The following is a 15,000-nucleotide window of genomic DNA, read 5'->3' as shown; positions in this document are numbered from 1 at the left end:
TACACACACACACACACACACGCACACATAGTAATACAGCCACACCAGTGCAGATACGAGACAAATTCAAACACACAGTCTGCATGTGTGTGTGTGTGTGTTTGATTGCTATCTTCCCCAGCATGTATACCACGCGACAATAAAGCAATCAGCGGCCTCTAACACTGCCAGGCCATGTTGCCATGATGAGCCTTTGAAACCTGAATAATGATGTCATTCCCAGACCAAAGCACCCGTTCAGACCAGGAAGAGCCATTAACAGCCATAGCTAATGCCAAGATCCGCACTTTCATGTGGTTTGTAGTACTTAATGTGGATTTTAAGTGTGAACCCAAAGAGGTTTTTATCACGGCCTCACACTGATCTTGGGAATGACTTCCTTCCTTCCACATCCATTTAATGTGGCGAATGGTTTCAACCCAGCGACCGGGTTTGTTCACGTTTGAGGTTAAGGTTAAGGTTCCCGGTTGAGATAGGAAAGCAAAGTTTCTGTCAAACTAGGCCACTGATCACAAGCAGCAATTCCAAAGCTTTGTGCAGGGTTTTTTCTGTGTTTGTGTGTGTGTGTGTGTGTGTGTGTGTGTGTGTGCGTGTGTGTGTGTGTGTGTGTGTTTGTGTGTGTGTGTGTGTGTGTGTGTGTGTGTGTGTGTGTGTGTGTGTGCGCGTGTGTGTGTGTGTTTGTTTCTGTGTGTTACTGTTTGTGTTTGTGGCATAAATGTGTGTAATTCTGTGTGGGAATGAGTGTCTGTGTATGTGAGGCTGGGATGTGTGTGTTTGTGTGTGTGTGTGTGTGTGTGTGTGTGTGTGTGTGTGTGTGTGTGTGTGCTTGTGTTTGTATGACCTTGTGAACCTATCGTCCTCTAAGCCTCTTAGGGTTAAGGAGAAGTCACACAGTGTCTTGCAGGAGGCCCGGAACTCTAGGATCTCAGATCCTGAAATACACACACACACAAACATCCTGTGTCTCACACACACACACACACACACACACACACACACTCACACACACAAAACGCACATGGTTACATATTACATACAGTTATTTTATTTTACACGTATATATATATATATATATATATATATATATATATATATATATATATCCATTCGGTCACTCAGGCCCTCATCACCACGAATAGAAACAATACTCATTAAGCAGTAGACAGATAGATTTCGAGCTACATGCTAACCTTGAAGATGACTGAGCCTCGCTGGCTTTTGTCTTAACTCATTAAGTCACCTCATTAGCTTAAGCCTCTTGTTTACCGTGTTGCTTTGAGGAAATCAGTGGGATCCTACTTCCTGTTTCTAATAGAAACTGGTGTGTGTGTGTGTGTGTGTGTGTGTGTGTGTGTGTGTGTGTGTGTGCGTGCGTGTGTGTGTGTATGTGTGTGTGTGTGTGTGTGTTTGTGTGTCTTTGTGTGGGTGTGAATGTGTCTGCCTATGTATGTTTTGTTGTGCATGCGCAGGTGTGTGTGTGTGTGTGTGTGTTTGTGTGTGTGTGTGTGTGTGTGTGTGCGAGCAAGCAGACTTGTGTGTTTTCAAAATTAGTAGACTTGCGTGCATGTGAATCAGTGTGAGTATGTGAGTGTGTGTGAGAGTGGGAAGAGCATAACTGTACTTGTGAAACACTTTGCCTGCCATTCACAGTGTCTCATTAGTTATTGGAGTCACTGTATTGAAACAACCCATAATAAATATAACACTTTAAAATGTTGTTGTGAACCTATTATGAACCTTGAAATTGTGTAATTGTGTGAAATTGTGTAATTTTTTTAGAAAAATGATGCAATGAAATTTCTGGCAACCCTTTGCAGCTATTACTATTGAGTCATTAAGTAGATACTTTAAAGCAACTTAAGGTGAAACCAGGTAATTTGGGATTGAACCCAGAACCTTTTCGGATGTGGTGGTTGAACTTCCTAGCTCTTACACAATGCTATCCTCATATAGATTAAATTCGTTTTTGCCACCATTGGATCAGCATAAGGGTTTGACAAGGCAAAACAATACACTGTAAACACACTATTTTCATGCTGCTATGCTTGACCTCCCAGGCTGCCATACTTTCCCCTTCTTCGTTAACTGTACAATGTTTGTGTAGCAGTTATAGAGGAAGGATAAGGCTATGCAAGAATGAGCTCAGACTACCAGTAAATCCATTGGCACTGCTTCTCAGGTGCACACACCCCCTCCATGCCACCATAGCACAGTACTTCTATTTATTCGCTGCCTGAAAGCCGAGGAAAGCTTAATAATATCACTGCAATATGAACCAGCTTGGGCCAAATAATTGGTTTCAGAGAAAGTCAATGTTTTGAAACCAAGCACACTCTGCTATGCCCTGCGCGCTGTTTTCCTTCCCAGGTGCACGTGTTTCCAGGGCCCTAATTGCGGCCAATTTAGAGCCTTTTTATATTTAAGCTGCTTTTGGGGATGTCAATTGACAAAAAACATATGTACAGCTACTTCCCCTTGCTTCCACCTCGCTCTCTGCCGTACCAAACATTGACACAGGGCTGCGTGACTCAATCTTTACCAGAAGAGGGGCTTCGGCGGCTAACTGTGGCTAAGCCTGAGGTTTTTCTGTTTCCTGGAGCGAAACGTAAATGAAAGGCCCAGTGAGCCCTCCCTCCCCCCACCTCCTCTGGCCTCCCCCTCCTCCACCAGGGTTTAGGGGGGATGGCGTTGTATGACTGCTGGGGGGAGGGGGAGGGGGGGGCCCGTTGGTGGGTTTGGAGGGAGGTTGCCATCCTGCCACCACACACACCGCCAAGCACCACATTCCAACACTGGCAGGAGTGTGTAGGCCGCGTGTTTGTTCTGTCACTTGGAGCTAGAGTGGGGCTGTGCTCCAGTAAGCCCTCTGGCCTGCCCCTCCCTTTCCCAGGCCCTGCCCCTCACCTGCCTGCCTGCCCGGCTGGCTGGCAGCAGTGGAGGAGGAGGAGGCCAATGTTTTAGATCCAGCGGGCCGCTTCCAACACCGTTGCCGCTCACCGGCCATGTTGGCTCTGACTCCTCAGCTGGAACTGAGGGGCTGCTGACAGTTTTATTGGCAGTTTAATGTCTTTTCCTTTTGTATTTATTTCTTTAGGCTATTTTTTTTGTGTTTTTATTTACAAACCACAGCATCCCCCTTAAAATTTGCTTCAGGGGTCTTTGGGACACATTGAAGGACATTCCAATAAAAAACGTGCACATGATCCATTTTATTATTTTTTACAGACCGCACCAGTCTAAAATCATGCAACTTCTCTTGCACGATTTTCTTTCCAGCTCTGGTCTGTCTTAGTTAGTTTTTTCCCCGGTTCTCTTTCTCTCTTGTGTCTGACCAACTCGGGTCCTGCTTCCAGTCATGGGAGCTTTGCGGTAGCTAGCTTGCGCTCCAGAAACCCAGACCTTGGAAAAGACGGCTGCGGCCAGGATTCCAGGTCCTCATGCAGCTGCAAGTATTTGGGAAGTGATTGTTCTGAGTAAAGGGTCCCGTGCTAATTCAAAAGGTGTGACAGTGGAACAAATGATAAGGCCTCGGCAGTGGAGCCCCTGATGAATATCCAACGGCCTCGCCAATAATACCCCCGCACAGCCTGACATTTAGGCTCCCTCCAAAAACACTGTTCCCTCACAAAGTTGTGGAAATGTGGGCATACTCATCAAGTCTACCCTGGGTATTCACAGCTGTTTCCCTCCCTCTGTCTCGTTCTCTCGCTTTGTTTGCATGTGTTTGAGTGTGTGTCTCTCTCTCTCTTGTATTCTCTCGCTCTCTTATATTTATTTATTTATCCATTCAGATCCATAAAAAAAATCTGTACCCGTGTACATATTTATTTTGCAATTTGGTTGCAAATATTTCCAAAAACATTCTTCAATATCTTATTTGTTTACAATCAATCATTGTATTTTCTATTTGCCATTATCTTTACTGCACTGACACCGTAACAGACACAAATTTCCACTGGGTTCAAAAAGTAATGTGAATTTCTCTCTCTCCCTCTCTCCCTCTCTCTCCCTCAGCTCATTGGCTACAGTGAGAAGCCCATCAACCTTCAGATGTTCATCGGCACAGCGGATGACCGCTACCTCCGGCCGCACGCCTTCTACCAGGTGCACCGGATCACCGGCAAGACGGTGGCCACAGCCAGCCAGGAGATCGTCATCACCAGCACCAAAGTCCTGGAGATCCCCCTCCTACCGGAGAACAACATGACGGCCAGGTACGGTCCAACAACACCCATGGACTACGACGGGGCCTGGAGACCGCATTGTTCTGACCGCCGCCAAGGGGAGGACAGAGTCTGGCGACAAATCCACACCAGTCTTTATGCCAGAGTGGAATGAATGAGCGTCAAATGAGACGAGCGCTACAAAACAAGATTGAATTGATTGCATTTGAATTGATTACATTTATTAGAGTAATTTAAATTAAAAAATATAACAATAAATCTTTCAATAAAGAATATAAATAAAAAATACAAAACAAAATGAATAGCACGAAAAATCAATAAACAAAACGATTAGATGAGAATGAGATGTGAAGATGAGAATGAGCTTCAAAACAAGACAGAGGGAGCTTGTCACTTCACCCCGCTATAAGTCCATGGTTGAGTCTGTGATGGAAAATGATGTAGGTCTATGTAGTTCTTTTGCCTTGCCAGGTCTCTTACGCCGCCTCATTAGATGATTAATCGTGTACTAAATATTTCTCATGTTGTGTTCAGCTGTATGCAGCTTCTTTTCGGGGCGAAGTCTCTCTTGTAGATGACGATGACGATTTAATCTGAATGAAATAAAGGTTAAATCAATATAATAAAGAAAGATACAGGAAGAAAGGTAGAGATCACATCAGTATAGAGGGGTAATACAATGTCTTGTTGTGCCAATGCTTGGGAGGCTTTATGAGCAAGGCAGGGAGCCTATGTAAAATAAGATAAGATGTACTTCATTAATCCCAGACGGTAAATACTGCTGTCACAGCAGAAAGTAAAGGACAGCAGTACAAAAAAGAAAACAGCAGTTACTATTTCAATACTCATGTGAATACGGTCGTCTGGATGGTCTTATTGCTCATAGCTCTGGTTTTCCTTGAAGCTGGAATTCACGGGAAGGGATTACATAACGATTTTCACCTTTCACAGCGGCCCTAAATCGTGTTCACAGCTTAACTCACCCCTCATTGCCGATCCCTAATGAGCTGTGGTTGGCTTTTTATCACTCCCAAGCCCTCACTACTTAAGCGTTTCTTCCAGCCCTGCCAAGGGTGGAGGTGCTGTGGTGTGGTGCGGCGCTCACAGCTCTGCTCTCTGTTTCTTCACCGCACAGTATCGACTGCGCTGGCATCCTCAAGCTCCGCAACTCGGACATCGAGCTGCGGAAGGGGGAGACGGACATCGGCAGGAAGAACACGCGGGTCCGGGTGGTGTTCCGGGTGCACATCCCCCAGCCCAACGGGAAGGTGCTGTCGCTGCAGGCCTCCTCCATCCCTGTGGAGTGCTGTGAGTGTCCGGTACCTCTGCTGACTCACACACACGGATACACAGGGAACGCACACTCACACACAAACACACACACACACACACACACACACACACACACACACACACACACACACACACATACAAACACAGCAGACACGTTGTAATTTTGTTACACATGCACAGCAAAAGCTTGCACACACACAAACACACACAGGCACACATATTTACAATCGTACCCACACCAGACAAACTGACCAAAGAACACATCTCAGTTGTTAATTCCAGGGCTAATGTACAACATCAGCGCCGCTGTTGATTCATGAATGTTGAGGTAATACTCTGTCTGGCCTCTTTGAATATTGCTCAAGAGAAGAACCCCTGATAACCATCTGGAATACACTACTGTGTGCTCCTACCACCCTGTCCCCTACCTCTGGTCAGACCCTTCCTCTAGTCTGTCCTTTAGATTCCCGACCAGGGGAAGGCTTAAACTAGGAGGTACATGAGCAGGCTTCGGAGAGCACTAAAGATAAAGACTTTCATGCTCCTGGTTAATACCCAGAACAATACAAATCAAGATTTAAATGTTACTATTTGTTTAAATATGACTTTGCTAGTCAATAAAGAACCAGGAATATAAATTGACCTATGCATCTGCTCCTATTATTTAACCCCTGCTAGGCTACTACAATATAAGTATTGGTGAGAAATGATGCTAAATATTAGTATTAGTGGTAATAGCACAGTATAAGTTCAAAGGAAAACAACTTGTGGTTTGGTGTTTCTGAATTGGTAATAGGGCTGTGGTGGGGCTACAGATTAGCAAAGTGGTTGGGAAACACTGTTTTAGAATCAGTAAGTAAATGTAACCGATTTTAATGTAACAAGGATATATTTATAACAAGAAACAATACAACAAACAATAGAATGTATCTATGAACAAACAGAAGAAGACAATACCACACATGTAAACTGACACAAACCGATTAAAAAGCAGTAGACCCCCCAGCCTGCCGTGCTCAGGCTTTGGTGCGACGTGCATCAAGACAAACCGATACAAACCGCTACGCTAGCATTCGCCTTCACTGAGCACCATGACCCAGCGTCGTGATCTCCTCCCTCAGCCCAGCGCTCGGCTCAGGAACTGCCCCAGGTGGAGAAGTCCAGCCTGACCAGCTGCCTGGTCAGCGGGGGAGAGGAGATGGTCATCACCGGCTCCAACTTCTTCCCCGAGTCAAAGGTCATCTTCCTGGAGAAGGGCCCTGGTAAGACTTATCTCCTCGCAGCGCCACGCCGCCAGTCGCTGACCAGCGCAAATACATGAAGAGAGAGGAGTAAACATCGTATTTAAACTGGGGAAACAATTAATTATATAGAGAGGAGAGATGCCATTTATATGGAGGGATAAAATCCTGTTTATATAGAGAGGGGAACTATTAATTATATAGAGAAGGGAAATATTATTTATGTAAAGCGAGGGAGAAATTTAAATAGAGAGGCAAAATATTATTTATATGGAAAGCCTAAATATGATTGATATCATAGAGAGGTAAATTATTTTTTAAGATTGAGAGAGGGGAAATATTGTTTTGATAAATAGAGGGTAGATATTAATGTACAGAGCCAAAAAATAATTTAGATCATAGAGAGGCTAAATATTGTTAATGTTATAGAGAGGCAAACTATTATTGATACAGAAAGGAAAAATATAATTTGAATAGCTGCTGTCTAATATAAATACTATGTCTCCTGTGAATATAAAATAATAGTAATAAATATGGCAAAATAAAGGTAGATAAAAATACATTTAAAGGAGGTTGTTTAATGCAAGATATGTCTTTCTATTCACTGCTCAGTTTGGAGTCTATTGAAATGCTTCCCGTTTTGGAATGCTGCTTGATTTTATTTAGTGAAGCATTATTTCCCTCTGTTTTTGATTTCAAGTTTTGGTAACAGTATCAAACATCCTTCTTTAGTTTTCAGAATCCAAGTATATGTCACAATACTCTCATTGCATGCAAGTCACTTTCCCTGCCCTTGTCGTCTTTATTACTTATTTTGTACGTCTTTGTGAAGAGCCGTAACATCTCAACACCAAAACCATTATTGAATGATGGTTGAAGTATTCCCAATCTTTGTAAAGCAACGTACACTGTGGGAGCCTTTCATTGACTTGTAAACGGGTGATGCTAAGGAAATGTGGTTTCAGTGGAACTGCGGGCTATAATCTGAAACATTGTGATGGGTTTCTGCTGTTTCTATTTTGTCTGACATTTTAACAAACAGTAGACCCGTTGGATTCAAAATGTAAACTCTCGGAATACTTTAAATACTCTTCAAAGCCCGATGTTGAGAATCCATCACAGAGTGCATGGGAATTGCCTCATTACTTACCACATTTAACGCTTTCACCACATGGCGCATGTTTTTATACAACCTTACCAAATATTTATTTTGAAATATATTGTGTCAGAAAGAGCCTGGTAAATATATATCTATATATCTATATATCTATATATATATATAGATATATATATATAGAGAGAGAGAGAGAGAGAGAAATTATATATTTATTTATTTATTTATTTTACAATTAAAATAACTAGTTGTTTCAGAATGCATTGAAATCGGCTCATTCATTGCTTAATATGGACAACATGGCCCTGGTTTATATGGCCAGAATTCTTCTCATTATTTATTTGGATTCATCATTTTCAGGATTGGACTACTAAATATTTTTCTATTTGACAATGAACATAATTGTTCTTTGAGAGCAACATATTTTGTGTTGTGTTGTGTAACACATTTCCAGTCCCTAGTTCATGTGTGTGCTAGGTGAACAGTCCTAGCTGGGTGCATTGTCTCAACAAGTTCACTGGGCCTCCCCAGGGCCATTTCACGCTCCCCCAAGATTTACGCTTTGCATTAATGCAGTCTGTCCAGTGATTATTACGCAAGGTGGGAAATGCTAAACCGTATGAGCTGGAATACACATTAAAAAGCAATGTGTAATTGCATTGTGTACGTAACTTTTACGAGCAACATACGTCAGTCCTTTGTGATTGGGAAGTTTTGCAATTTGTTCCTTCAAATAAGAATTATTATTATGCTCAATACATAAATAGTACCATTTTAAAGCTGTAAGGTGTCTCAGCTGAGGGCAATTTCAGAACGTCTAGGCTGGATTTGTCTACAGACACTGATGCTAACACTGTTAACAAAAAGTGGGTCACTAGGCTCACTTCAATTTGGCTCCGACACCGATCTTAATATTTGTCGTTGCTTCAAGCAGGATACCTAATTTCTCATTTGGGTGACATCATTTTGTATGGGATTCATAAAAGTTAACTCATATTTATTAATGCGATCATTATATAAAAGTTATTTTCTTTTTGAAAAACAGTTGTAAAACTGGAGCCCGAACACAAAGTTCAGAAATCCCTTCACAAGCTGCTTACTGGAACGTAGATGTTCTGCCGTGTGGCACAGGACTCCGTCGTAAAACCGGTGTACAGACGGGTCTCTCCCTGGGTGGAAACGCTCATATACGAATGACATGTGCCGAGCCAGTCCCTGCCTGCCGAGGGTTTCTTCATCATGCGGAACAGCGCCGTCGTGTTCACACAAGGCATGAAGATGTGGGACTGAGGCACCTTCCCCCGTCGCTATTCTTTGTTGAGAGAAGACCACCACAGACCTGCAGGAATGCTCTTTGAAAGTTCTTTGAAGAGCACGAGGTGAACCATGGCACAGGAAAGTTGAAAGCAGAGCAGTACCCGGTGGTCAGGGCCTTCGAGAGGCTGTCGGAAAATATAGGGCCCCCGTGGTTGGGCGGGGGGGGGGCGGAAAAAACAAGAGCGCACACATTCAGCATGAAGGTAGTATATATTGTACCGGGGGAAGGCGAGGAAGAGGTGAATGAGAGAACAGGGGGAGTGCGGCGGTGCTTTTGGTTCTTTCTCGTGGCCTCATCTGGGCTGCTGAGCTACACAACAGCACTGATTGGGGTTAGCGCAAGATGAAAGAATAGAAAGTAGAGACGAGGGCCAATGAGCACAATGAGTAAATCTTTCCATGTTTTACGAACAGGGAGACAACAAAGGTTGAATCATGGGAAATGTGTTGTGTGTGGAGTGAACAGATTCTAAATGAAGGGTTGTGGCTAAAAACGGTTACACTATGTATTAGAAGAGGAATCATGACAGTTGTCTTGAAATACGATCAAATGTTTCACTATTTACTGGAATAGGAATTGCACCAGTTGTCCTTAAGCAAGATCCAATGGTACACCCTGTACTGGAAAAGGAATAATGACAGTTGTCCTGAAATAAGATCAAATGTTTCAGTGTGTATTAGACTAGGAATTGTGACAGTTGTCTTCATGTAAGATCCAATGTCATTGGGGATACATGCAGTTGGTGGACGTGTGCATTGCTTAACTATAATTAGTTATGCTATTAATATTCTATGAAAGTCAACATAAAAACAAACGCATACACACCACATTTAATTTAATTTCGAAAGTATATTCAACAGAAAGTTATGTAGAATAGAGCTTTCCTGTCTCCCCTAGTTTTAGGGTAGAATATCTCCATTGATATGGTTTCCCTGTTTGGGAGACGAAAATAAAAAGCTAAATTCCAGTCCAGAAGAAGTGGTTTGGCATGAGCGTTAAAGGGTAATAGAGGTGAAGCAGAGGATCCCTGAGACGACCCTCTCCTGGGTCACACAGTGGGCTGTTTATCGTCTGCTGTTGTCCCAGAGCCCGACCACACATAGACCACAAACTCCAGCCGCAATTACCCACCAACCTTGTACTTCTATTCCCCTGCAGGCCCAAAACCTACAATGTTGCATTTTGTGGGCTCTAAATTGGAAAATTAACGTAGAATAAGAAAATTATAGTAAAAAAAAAGAACTCAAAACAAGCGCTGTGATGGGATTAAGTATTTATACTTCACACAAGTTTATACAAATGGAGCCGGTTTGCGAAAAACCCTAAACACTGCCAGCCTGGAGCAGTGTCTGCTATTTTCTCTGTCTATTTGTTAATCAGTGTTGTTGCTACACATCCAGTAAAAAGATTTACAAGCCACAAGTTATGCTAACACACAGCAGATATTGTTTGTTTTTCTCCATCTGCCAACACAATGGACGTCTCTTCTCTTTCCCCCTCCCTCCCCCTGTGCCTGCCTGTCTTGTACAGGGTGTAGGCCTCCCCATTGCCCCCCCTTCCCCCAGCATGAGGTTCCTGTTAGGGCCTGTTGCTCTGGCCGCACGCGCAGGAGCCTCGCACCTCGCGTGTTTAGTGAAAGCACACTTAGTAGCGTACCAATCCCGCCGCCATCAGCCCGAGAGCCTCCTGAGGTCGCTGGCTTGACAGTGAGGATATAAGTACTGACTTTCAACCCCAAGCCCAGAGCTCCCTGTCCTCACAATGCACACAATAGATGCTCTGGGGCAGGATTACTGGGAAGATCAGCCGCAGCACGAGATAAGTGGAAGTAGACACCCTACTAAGACAACGACATCATTGTAAAGAGTAGAGTAGACTAGGTAAGAGGAGGGTAGAGGAGAGTAGACAAGATCAGTGTAGGGTAGTATTATAGGATAGAGTAGAGCAGAGTAGAGGAGGGCAGAGTAGAGGAGGGTTGAGTAGAATAGGCTAGGGTAGAATAGAGGAGGGTAGAATAGAATAGGGTCGATTCGTGGATTATATTAAACAAGGAGTCGCCTGTGTGTGTATGTGTGCACGCACATGCGTGTGTGTGTGTGCCCGCACGTGTGATTTTGTGTGTTTAAAGGTGAGGCCCTTCTTAGTGGACAGGAGAGGCCGAAGCGGCGCAGGTGCGCGGACCTTGACGCGCCACGTCAGCAGGGTGAAGGAAATAAAACTGCGTGTTGGCATTTCAAAACCAACGCACTCACAGCACAGCACAGCACAGCTGTGGCTGTGTGGGGGGAGTGAGGCCTCCTGAGCGTCCGTCCACTGGACGGTCCCGCTGAAGAGCTTGACTTCTGCCCACTTGTCCTGAGCACACTTAGAGAGCAGCAGGAGCGGTTTTCCCAATGCGCTGTCCTCTCCCCCAAACTGTCTCTCTCTCTCTCTCTCTCTCTCTCTCTCTCTCGTCCCTCCCGGCCGCTGCCATTGCGATGTCTGGCCAGATAATTAGATCAGTAGGAAAAGTGGAAAATCAAAGGAAGTCTCCTAGCCAAAGATCTGGCAGTGGTCGGAAGCCGTTTTAAAACAAACAGGATTATTCCACTGGCTTCACTGCATCGTTCTTTCCAAGCGAAACAAAAAAGTTAAATAGGAATGATGAAGACTTGTGATTGCTGCCTAATCGTTCTAGAATCCTCTCCACGTGGTTTGTTTGCGGGGGAAATGCCAGCTGTTTTATTGGTGCTTGGTTATTTTGGAAGACATCTTGTGTGTTTTTTTAAGCCACCTCCACCTGCCATGACCACTGGAGAAAAATTACCCCGGATTAGGCCACACGTTGGGATGCAAGATGCGTCATAAATCTGCTAATCCTTTTATTTTCTCAGTCCTAGAGGCTCTATTATTAATTCCCGCTGCAGTCAAAAACTCCACATGATTCCCCTTTTCTTCAATTTCCATTACAGTTCTGAACAACTTCTCATTGTTTTCATATGACCGTCTTACAAGGCATGGCTTACTTCACTTCAAACCACAACTGAGTCTGGGTGCTGCTCTTTCAATCATTCCTATAGGAATTGGAGTCTGTCCGTTCCATTAAGCCCTTTAGTTTGGAGGGATGATGGTCTCTGGGCCTCTCTCTTTGTATTCGTCATGTGTTCACCAGACTGTAACCAGACGTGACCTGTAAGTAGTCTTCTTCAGTCTGCCTGCGGCTGCCCCTTCATCTGCTCCTTGTCTATTGGACCTCCCTCCACTCCTGCAATGCTTCATGGATTCATATCTAATGAATTGGCTTTAAGTTGTTACCTGTTTTCATTTTTTCATTAATACATTGCATTCATTCATGTCTACTCTTGATCTTCTTTGCAGATGGACGGCCGCAGTGGGAGGTGGAGGCGAAAGTGGTCCGTGATAGAGCTCAAGGAGTAAGCACGACCGTTTGGTGTAACGCGATGATGCCGCTCTAGTGTATGCATAGACCCCACCCTCCCAACGAGAAATTAATAAAGGTCTGAAATTGGAACTGTAGACGGTAATTGTAACTAATTATCGGTATTGTCATTCGTTTTGAAAAAATATGTTTACTAATTTCAGCTAAGCAGACCTACAGGGTAGTTTATGTAAAGTCAAGTATTCAAGTTAAGTAAAGTAAAGTAGTAAAGTAGTCCAGATGTTATAACACTGTTTCTTCTACCACAGTGCAGTATAGTGATGGAGGTTCTCCAGATGTTATAACACTGTTTCTCCTACCACAGTGCAGTATAGTGATGGAGGTTCTCCAGATGTTATAACACTTTCTCCTACCACAGTGCAGTATAGTGGTGGGTGTTCTCCACATGTTATAACACTGTTTCTCCTACCACAGTGCAGTATAGTGGTGGGTGTTCTCCACATGTTATAACACTGTTTCTCCTACCACAGTGCAGTATAGTGGTGGAGGTTCCCCCGTACCACAGCAAGACCGTGGGCTCTGCCGTGCAGGTTCAATTCTATGTGTGCAACGGCAAGAGGAAAAGGAGCCAATCCCAACGCTTCACCTACCTGTCAGGTGAGACCGAATCCATTCGTAGAGTACGTAAAAACACTTCTCCTTTACTGCTTTCTGAAGCCGGTATGGTGGTTGTCTCCTGAAGAGGCATATATATACCTGTGGTTTGGAAATGCTCTCTTCTATTCCTCCAACGTCAACAGACACACACACCTGCCAACTATGTTGTTGTTGATGCAATCTTCTGCTCGCATTCGGATGGAAAGTCACTTTCTGCTCTCCAGGAAATGTAAGCACACACCGGCCAAAGGTCGTGGTGTGTTTAAAGTCGTCACACTGGTTCTTCTTATTTAAACTCAGAAAGGGTCCCTGCATCCCTACCATTTAAATGTTAACTGATAGTATTGTTATGGTTATTTCTACCACGGTGAAGAAGAGAGTCAAACTAAGATCGGCGTGGGTGGATTACAGAGAAATGCAAGTGATATTTTGCAATACAGCCAGTACCACCACAGTGTGTGTGAGTGTTTGCGTGTCCGTGAGCATTTGTGTGCGTGCTAAGAATGTGTCTGTGTGTGTATACGTGTATATTTGTAGGCCTGTGTTTTATGCGTGCAAGTGTGTGTGTGAGTATGCATGCATGCCTGAATAAACGTTGATGGGCCTGCAAGCGCGCCCACTCTTCGCAGGCAGTTCCTGTTTTCCCCCCACTGACAGAGCCTGCCAGCCAATCGGAGGCAGAGTACAGCTTGCGTACTCTGTCAGGCTTGCTGGAAGGCTCTCACCATGGTTCGGAGGGTTGCTATTCGCTTTATTGTGGTGAAAACACCCCCCGCCAATCACTTTCGACGTGCTGGTTATGAGTGGGTGAAATTGAGCGAAAAAGCAAAAACAGGTTAATTCAACCATGAACCTGTGTTGTAACACGCATCTGAAAATGTGGTTGAATTTCTGAATCGTTTCTGCACTCTTCTAGTCTTCTAGATTGACTTTCTTTCATCATGATAAGAAGTTTAAATGTATGCCCAGCCGATTTACAAATTTGATATATATTTAATATATATGTATTTAATGTATTTCTATATTTCTATAACTTACCACTGAACTGGTTCTGTGTAGTCTCTGATCTGGATTTGACGTCCCTCGAAACTATCCACATGATGGCAGCCGAACAGACAACATATGCTCCGCTCTTTCAGTTCGAGCCGAGTAAAAATAAATAGGTTACCAATCTGCATGGCAACTGCTGCACTATACAGCAAGCATTGCCTGTTTGACTGTGTAGATAATGTGTATTATTTTCTTTAATTGATATTACAAACATTCATTTAAGGAATTCATATTCAATGACCCAAATCTTGTCATCAGGATTTAAAACCGGTCGAAGTTCAACTCCCCCGCAAGGGTTAAGGTGGTTTCATTTTGTATGAGTTCCTAGTATGTGGGAAACAATTTGCAATGGGCTTTGGGGTGGTGTGTAAGCCCATCTCGGCAGAGTCATTTCCCCTCTGCATTCTACACTCTTCTTCCACTCATCATTTGTTCTCCCTCCTCCTCCTCCAGTCATGGTGAAACAGGAGCAAAGAGATGACCTGGACCTCCCCTCCGTGCGGCCCCTGTCCATGCCCATGCCCATGCCCATGGCGCACGCTGCCAGTCTGGTGTGCACCCAGCTGCCTTCCCCGGAGCAGGGCCACCCCTCCGACGGCCTTCTGTCCGGCTCCCCTAGGGGCCTGGCCGCGGGCCCTGGCCCAGGCCTCCTACCCCTGCAGGGCCCCTGCCCTTCCCTGGGCTCCCCGTCTTTCCAGCACCTGCCTCAGCTCCAGGGCCGAGGATTACACCACGCCCCCGCCGACTGCCACATGACCTTTCAG

At 44.3% G+C, this 15,000-nt stretch overlaps 1 protein-coding gene across 1 annotated transcript in view; it reads left to right on the top strand.

Annotated features, from left to right (window-relative positions):
- The window catches only part of nfatc3a (nuclear factor of activated T cells 3a), a 66,773-nt gene that overhangs the window by 34,942 nt on the left and 16,831 nt on the right, over nucleotides 1-15,000 (top strand). Inside the window, exons 4-9 of the mRNA XM_079736440.1 lie at nucleotides 4,015-4,214; nucleotides 5,320-5,492; nucleotides 6,599-6,739; nucleotides 12,508-12,563; nucleotides 13,060-13,186; nucleotides 14,690-15,000. The exon at nucleotides 14,690-15,000 is cut by the window's right edge and continues 793 nt beyond it. Of these exons, the coding sequence (XP_079592566.1) occupies nucleotides 4,015-4,214; nucleotides 5,320-5,492; nucleotides 6,599-6,739; nucleotides 12,508-12,563; nucleotides 13,060-13,186; nucleotides 14,690-15,000 (1,008 nt within the window). The remainder of the gene's footprint in view (nucleotides 1-4,014; nucleotides 4,215-5,319; nucleotides 5,493-6,598; nucleotides 6,740-12,507; nucleotides 12,564-13,059; nucleotides 13,187-14,689) is intronic.

This window comes from Pollachius pollachius, assembly GCF_949987615.1.
Source record: "Pollachius pollachius genome assembly, chromosome: 5".
Lineage (NCBI taxonomy): Eukaryota > Metazoa > Chordata > Actinopteri > Gadiformes > Gadidae > Pollachius > Pollachius pollachius.
Note: the sequence above shows the minus strand (reverse complement) of the source record. Positions and strands in the feature narration are given on the sequence as shown.